Source organism: Benincasa hispida, chromosome 9, assembly GCF_027475165.1.
Source record: "Benincasa hispida cultivar pf3 chromosome 9, pf3_genome.v1.1, whole genome shotgun sequence".
In the NCBI taxonomy this organism is placed as follows: Eukaryota; Viridiplantae; Streptophyta; class Magnoliopsida; order Cucurbitales; family Cucurbitaceae; genus Benincasa; species Benincasa hispida.
The window spans coordinates 28,362,731-28,371,640 of NC_143486.1; the positions used below are offsets into that span (position 1 = coordinate 28,362,731).

General features: G+C 31.4%; 1 protein-coding gene across 1 annotated transcript; it reads left to right on the forward strand.

Moving 5' to 3' along the window:
- The first annotated feature begins 2,329 nt into the window (after positions 1–2,329).
- On the forward strand, positions 2,330–3,319 carry LOC150033724 (uncharacterized). The gene is made up of 3 exons (XM_090317043.1): positions 2,330–2,656; positions 2,748–2,915; positions 3,086–3,319. Exons 1-3 carry the CDS (start codon positions 2,330–2,332, stop codon positions 3,317–3,319), a joined length of 729 nt encoding a protein of 242 aa, XP_090173169.1.
- Positions 3,320–8,910: the final 5,591 nt, after the last annotated feature.

Sequence of the window (8,910 nt, forward strand, 5' to 3'; positions counted from 1 at the left end):
TCTTGTTTAAGAAAAGAAAAAATATTTGTTTATTAATTTAAATGTATGAGTATTCTTAAATTTTTTGTTCTTATAATTTTTCAAGAAATATAAATTGAATTATTTTATGGATACTTTTAATAACATTTTCTATCCATGTAAAATTGAGACCCCAATTTTTTTTTATCAACGTCCATATTTTAAACTTTGTATTCGAAGTTAATAAATAATAGGATGGAATTAGATATTGAATGGAATAGTTTCTAAAAGAATTTTCAAAAAGGAAAAAAAAAAAAGAAAAAAAAGAGTTTAATAATTGATTCAGTCTGTTCAAGCATATGGGTCAACTCAACACAAACATTCTCTCTACCAACCCTCCAAAATTGAAGATTAGGAATCCTTTCAAGATATTTTTAAAGTTTGTGTTTATTTAGTTTCCTTACTTCAAAATTATAAAGGGGGTGTTTGATAAATGGGTATGAGTTGAGTTGAGTTGGGTGGGTATTTATTACCCATATTTGTTAAGCCCATAAAGAAAACCTATGGGTTATTAAAACCCTTTTTTACCCACTCAAAACTTTCATTTTTTATCCCCTTAAAACTAGGACCTTTTATATTAATATGATTGTTTTCAAAACTTATTATATTAGAGAAATATTAGACCTTTTATATTTGAGAAATATTGTTGTTTTGCTAGAAGTCGAGGGTTGAGGATTGGATTAATGTAGAGGTCGAACATTGAGAACTCGATAAACAAAGAAAAACTTGGAAACAATGTATATTAGGGTTGTCGTAGGTTGAAGTTTCGACATAAATAACTCGAAAAACAAAAAAAAAACTTGGAAACAATATGTATAAAGGGTTGTACAAAAGTCGAAACTTCAACCCTATACAAGTGAAATCTCGCTAATTTTGTGATGAGGATCTTGCTCTAGAAAGAAATCTCGCTAGAAATGTAGGCTGAATCTCGCTATGGAAGGAAATTTCGCTAGAAATGTGGGCTGAATCTCGCTAATTTTGTGATGAAGATCTTGCTCTAGAAGGAAATCTCGCTACAAATGTCGACTGTTGAAATGCAAAGCACACACATGAGTAAACTTGCATCGTGGCAAAATGAGAAGTATGAGCTAAGAGCAAGATCGTTGAGAGTGAGATCAGCGAGATCGTTGAGAGCGAGATCATTGAGAACGAGACCAACGAAATCCTTGAGAGCAAGATTTTGAGCAAGAAAGTGGGAGAGAGCGGGATTGGAGAGAGCAAGACCAGCGAGAAAGTTGGAGAAAGCGAGAGTGGAGAGAGCAAGACCAGCGTCATGAGCGAGATCCTCCTCATGAGCGAATCTCGCTAATTTTGTGATGAGGATCTCGCTCTAGAAGGAAATCTCGCTAGAAATGAGGATCTCGCTCATGAAGATCCTCATGAGCGAGATCCTCATTGTTTTTTTTTTTTTTTATGGAAATATGTTATTTCTATTTACTTGACTTTACTATTTGTATTTGCTTGGCTTTACTACCAACGTGGCTACTACTTACTTTCAACTAACACTCAAATTAATTTCACTCTTTAATTAATGAGGTTAAATTAATTTCACTCTTTAATAAATGCACCCAACTCTCTCCAACAACCACTTCTTTCTCCCTCTTCTATTTATAGATGACTTCCCACTCATACGTTTTATATTTCCACTGTCTTTCTTCACGTTTCATATTTCCACTGTCTTTCTCCACTAAAAAATGTATGTTTTTGTTGGTTACTCTTTAGTTCAATTTTTTTTTGTTGGTTACTTCTTAGTTCAATTTATTTTATTTTATTTCTAATCTAACTATCATTATTTTGTGTTTCTTGTGGGGTCTAAACTAATTGCACAAATCATTCCTAATTAGTTTGAGGAGGTTTGTTATTTTGAGGTTCAGAGTATCTCCCTTGTTTTTAGGACTTTTTTTTTTTTTTATGGAAATATGTTATTTGTTAATTGTTGGTCACATATTTTTGAAATACTAGTTCACAATTTTTTTTTATTAATGATTGACGACATTATATTTTTTAATCTGATACTTCTCAAATTTTTTTTTTAATTATGGGAGAAATAGTACTAGGGATGACTTAGCAGTCGAAATGTTTACTCAATGGCAAAGAGCCTTATTATTCAATGTTCATTGCTTACTTTTCTTTTACTACTGAATGGAATTTAATTATGGAATATTCCAAGTATGTCGTAAAAATGTTTTGTGCCAAGACTCTGTGTGAACAAGTTAAATTGAAACATATAATTTCAGTAGTTTATCCTTTGTTTGTGCATGTGTTTAATTTATAGCATCTTTTCATTCAACAAACGTATGCATGCAGCATAATGGCAGGTAATGGTAAGAGGTCTAAACACGTATGGTCGAAAGTAGAGGACGCTAAGTTGGTGGAAGCTCTATTATATTTGGTGGAGACCGGTTGGAGGTCCGATAATGGGACGTTTCGACCAGGATACCTACAACACTTAGAGCGAATTCTGCATGAGAAAGTGTCTGGGTGCGCACTGAATCAGAACACTATTGAGTGCAAGGTAAGGAGTCTGAAGAAACAATACAACGCAGTATCAGAGATGTTAAGTCAGTCGAGGTTCGGCTGGAACGAGGAGTTCAAATGTGTCCAAGTCGAGAGGGAGATTTTCGATCTTTGGGTTCGGGTAAGATTCTAGAAAAAAAATGTACAGATACGTGTTATAATAATATTAATAATGTGTATGTGTATCAATGCATAGTCATCCCAATGCGAAGGGAATGTGGAACAAGTCATTCCCACATTACGATGACCTCTCCACTGTATTTGGGAAAGACAGAGTAGTAGGGCAATCAAGTGAGGACCCATACGTGATGGCGATGAATGCATTCAGAGAGTTTGAAGATGAGATTGGACTTGGATCACAGGACTGTCACACCCCTGAGGTTCGCTAGACAGAATCACCATTAAATCAAGATGAAATAGATGAAGAGCTAGCAAAGCAATATACAGGTAGAGCGAGTGTACCTACCGAGTCATCTCGAGGCAGTAAGAGGAAGAGGTCATCATTTCAAGCTGAAATGATCGACATCATGAAATGACTGTTGAAATACAGAGCACACACATGGGTAGACTTGCATCGTGGCAAAAGAAGAAGTATGAGTTGGAGTTCAGGCGTTGGAAGGAAGTAGTAAATGCCATATACAGCATTGATGGCCTGGATGAGGATGATCAGGTCACCCTTATTGACCTCATTGTCACAGACATTCAGAAGACAAATTGCTTCCTTGCAGTACTAGAACACGCACGAAAGAGGTACTACCTCCGTCTACTAGGAAGAAACATGTAGACTGACCACACCCCTATATTTTGTCTATAGTTCTTTTGGATAACAGCAAATGGACAATAGACCGTCATGTCGAAAAGAATGATAACTTTTGCATACTTGAAAATATGTAATTTTTGTGTTTGTAAATATAATTAATATTATAAGTATCGAAAAGAACATATATTTTGTGAATTTTTTTTGGATATATATACATAAAACATTCAATATGAAATATATATACCTTCAATATATATACATACAATACACAATAATACCAATTAATTGAGCAGCAATATGAAATATATTGTGTTGGTATGTTTTACCGATTGAAGAGAATTAGAATTATTATAGTTTTTGAAAAGAATATATGAAAAATAATCTATTATGTTCTACAAATTGAGAAAAAAATTGAGATCGTCCAGTTTATGTCATAAATGATTTGAGAAAATACGTGTATATTTGAAAATTAATCAACAATAGCAAAACATAAAACTAAAAAAATAAAAGAATGAAATAAAAAAACAAACAGAAAAAAATAGAACTAATCTCATTCACAAAAAAACTGCATCAGATCCTCCAACTCAACTCAATTCTACACAACAAACACAAACAATAATTACCAACTCAACTCAACTCTGCACAACAAACACAGACAATAATTACCAACTCAACTCAACTTTGCACAACAAACACAGACAATTTAACTCCCCAGATAATTTAACTCTCCATATAATAATTACCAACTCAACTCTCTACTTTCATCACATACCAAACACAACCAAAGTGGTTTTCAAGAGAGTTTAAGTGTTTAAAATGTATACTTTAAAGGGGCATTCAGTATAAGGACTATGCTAAGATTATAATAATCATCTCTTGCTTCAGTACATACTATTTTGTAATCCATAATTAGCTACATTCAATACTATTTCAAAACTCTCATTTTCTACAGGTTTTACTATTTTACATTCATCATTTTTTTTATTCTTTATTATAGTGTTTACTATTTCCTCCTCAAACTAAAATAGTTTACATCTCAAATACATACTGTTATAACTCAAATTAAAATAATCTACACCCCAAACACAAACTATTATAACCCAACTATAATAATCTAGGATTATAATAACCAACTCCTTGTCACAGACACCTCCTAAAGTTTTAAACTAACGTGGTTAACAACGCATATCTATTAGATATGAATAAGTTGAAAGTTTAAAAATATGTTAAAATGTTTTTCTAAATACTATTAAACATAAGTTCAAAAGAGTTGAATGACCAATCGATTAGGAATTTCCTTAAGTACAAGGAGTAAATAGCACAACTTGTCCAAAAGTTTAGGGAAAATTACCTAATTATATGTTAAATTATACAAAATTAGGTTTAAATTATGCAAAATGTTACTTAACTTTTGAGTAGGTTTCAATTATAATTTTAAACTTTGAAAAGTTTTATTTTTACCTTTGAACTTTGAAATTTGTTTTAAAATTATAGACACCTTTAAAATTTGAAATTTCCATAAAAATATTTATGTATATATTTTTAATTTAAATAAATTTAGAAGGCATACGTGGTATTGTTTGTAACTATATAGAAGATCATGATAGTTTTTTTCCATTTATTTCATTTCAAAAGATAAGGTCAAAATCATTTACATGATCAATTTTTACACATCAAATATTACCTTAACTTACATGAATGATGTTATAAAATGATGTTGCATATGGTTTCAATTTTTACAATTAACCGTCTAATTAACTTTCCTCTTATTTTGATGAAAAGTCTCCCTAAGAGTATTTAAAAAAAAAAAAAAAAATTCAAAGCTCAAACATAAAAGTGAAACTTTTTTAAATTTTAGGTGCATAATTGAAATCTATCTGAAAGTCCTTAAATATTTTTTCCATAAATTTTCTTATTATATTTAAAATTTTGGAAAGTAGTTACTTGCATTCTATACGATTGTCTTACACAACATCCTAGTAGTTTTAGAAACAACAGAGAGTAAATTAAAGATAAACATAAGATAAACAAATCAATATTGGTAACCCAATTCGGTAATAAACCACCTACGTTTGGGGGGCAGTGTGCTCGAAAAAGATATTCCACTAATATATATATATAAACACATATATATGTCAAGCAATTATAACGTTGTACTTACTGTAAATAACCACGGTTACAGTGACACCTGTACAGCCTGGCGTAGCTTATCACCTAGGCTCCCCCTAGATATGAGACTCCCTCTCTCTTGAACTTAGACTCTCTTTAAGTATGTGAATATTAGTGATGAAACACTTATATAAAGGGAAACTGGTGAAGGTCCTTGTGCAGAAGCGTGGGGATCGGTCCCAATTTTTCATTTTTCACAGAATCACAAAAATTTATAGAACATAACAAAATTATGCATTATATGATTTAAATTACAATATGCTAAAAAAACAGAAGAAGGGAAGAAGAATGCTTACCCTTGAAGCCAATCTTCTTCTCGAATTCCCTCGATCTGGATCACAAACTCTTCGATCTAGATCTCGATCTTCAAAAACTAAAAACCCAAATGAACATCACCATAAATGAACCTCATGTATTCTCCTTAGGGATTGAGAATTAGCAGGAGGTGTAGGCTCTGCTATGGATTTTGGAAGACGGAAGAAAGTTTTTCAGAGAGAGGAATTTTGAGAGTCCACTTAGTGTGTAGAAGATAAAAAATTAAACATGCCATCATAATAAAATTGTAAACTCTTTACCCATTTTTTGTTGAGAGAAAAAGAGAGAGGAAGTTATAACTCACTCCTTTTTTAAATTCAAAATTTAATTATATTATATGATAACCAACTTATCATACCAAATATATTAAATTATATGTTATATCAAATATAACACATAACCTATAGTTTTTATATTGTTTCAAATACAATATAACTTATAGTTTATATTTCTCTCAATTAATCAAGATATTTAATATAAATCTCATTTATACCAAATTCAATTATATGAATCTCATCCATATAATTAATATTTGAATCATATTAAAATATTTAATTAATCTCAAATAATTTTTTTTAAATACATTATATTAATTCTATCGCATATAATTAAATTCATAATTATATCATATATAATTAATTGTCTCAATTAATTTGAACAATTCAAATTAATCCATAATTAATTCTCAATAAATCCTGTTAAGCTACAAAGGGGACCTCATGGACCTATAGATTGAAACTCCAATGGTACTTGGATAATTAATTAAAATTTTTACTTAAATTACCCAACATCCATTAACTGTTGGTCACTCCACTAAAGACCGACAGCTGCACTCTTCGCACTACAAATATATTTCTGTGTCCATTGGATATAATTAGTCAACAATGCAATAATCCTTCACAAATTGCTCGTAAGTATAGTTGGGCCGAAATTACCGTTTTTCCCATGTAGTTACATCTAACTCCTTAAGCACCACTGATCCTTCTAATGAAACAATAAATCATAGTTCAACTATGACCAAGTCCCTCTTGGGCCAAGAGAGGGTGTGGCTACATTGTTCAAGCTCTAGAATCAACCCTTAAGGGAGTAATTTATCTACTTACCCCAACGTTAGGGAAGGAGTGAATTCCGTTTTGTGTAGTTGTATTCCCAACTCTCCAATCAAATGAATCCCCAAAATGGTAGGCATATTGAGTTAGCAATCTAGCCAGTATCACTCATACAAATCAAAGAACCACCTTCATGAGCAGGAGTTCACGGATTTAGGTTATGTCACCTATGGTAATCTTAGTGAAATGTAAGTCTCTATTTTAACGGTGTTATATGATGAGACTAATTATTTCGTGGTCTGGTCTTATACAAACTCTTTGCATAAGATATTCCTGTTCACATGTCTCCACATGCATGATCAGGATCAGATAATTTGTAGCACTTTGCAACACTTGTAACATCTACAAAGCGGGTTGTATCCATAGTGTCACCAAGATAAGGTATCCAGCCTTATCCATCTACTACAGACCGTTTAGGTTATTATTTAAACAATATCCAATTGTATGTCTTTACATACTTGTTTAAATTACATAAAATAACCTAGAATCTTAGTTTATTGGATTGAGTGTATGCTTATAAAATAACAATGATTTTATTAATAACAATTTATTTATACAATGTTTACAAACTATGAGAATACAAGAGATTTAGGACATCAATCCCAACATTAGACTCCTTCTAAGTGTGTGAGACTCCCTTTCACTTAATGATATCTTTTCTTCTACTTGTGAACTCTATTCACATGAGAACTTAGGCTCTCATAAGCTTTGAGAATTTCTTCTTGATGAATAACACCTTTGGCTCCTTATAAGGCTTGAAAAATCCTTCTTGATCAACAATGTCTTTATTGAGATGTATCCCTTAAGGCCTCATAGTTAATATGTTGTTTGAAATAATGGTTGATTCTTTTATGTAATAATCGATTAAAGAAAGATCTGAGGTTATTTATGTAACTTAAACATATATGTGGTTGACATACAGGTGGATCATGTTTAAGTAATAACCTAAATGGTATGTAGTATATGCATAAGGTTGGGTACCTTATCCTTGTGACATTATGGATAAGACCCACTTTGTAATTGTTACTATAGTTGTAAAGTGTTACAAACAATTTGATCCTAATCGTTCATGTGGAGACATGCAAGTGAGGGTATCCTTTATAAAAGTTTATATAAGACTGGACCGTAAAATAATTAGTCTCTCTTAACATCGTTGATTGAAGAGATTAATGTTTCATAGGATAACCATCGGTGGCTCGACCTTAATCCTGAGTGAGTCATGAACTCCTGTCTATAAAGGCGATCATTTGATCTGTATGGGTGAAAGTGACAAAATTCGCTAACTCAATAAGCCTACCATTTTAGAGAATTGTCCGAGTAGGGAGCAGGGAACATAGCTTCACAAGATGGAATTCGCTCCTTTCTATCTTTAGGGTAAATAGATGAATTGCTCCTTTAAGTGCTGATTCCGAGTATTGAACAATGAGGCTTCACCCTCTCATTGGTTCAAGATGGATTAGTTTATAGTTGGACTATAAACTGTTTGTTTATTAGAGGGATCAATAATGCTTAAGAAGTTAGATGTAATACAGGGGTAAAACGGTAATTTGACCCAACTATTATTACAAGCAATTCGTGAAGGATCGACTTACTATTGATTAATTATATTCATGGACACAAAAATATATTTACAATGCAAATAGTGCAACTGTGGGTATTTAATGGAGCGACATGTAGCTAATGAATGTTGATTAATTTAATTAAAAAGTTTAATTAATTAATCTTGTATCATTGGAGCTTCTAATCTGTAGTTACATAAGGTCCCCTTGTTAGCTCATTGAAGGTGAAAAAAATGAGAATCAATTAATTTTGGGTTAAGTTGAATTGTTCAAATTAAATAAGGAAATTAATTGTATAAGATACAATTTAATATAATGTATATAGATACAATATAATATATAGTTAATTATAAATATGATTTATAATTGATATTATATATGAGAAAAATAAATATTTGAATATGATTCAAGTTGATATAATGTATATAGATACATTATAATACAAAGTTAATTTTGAATGAGA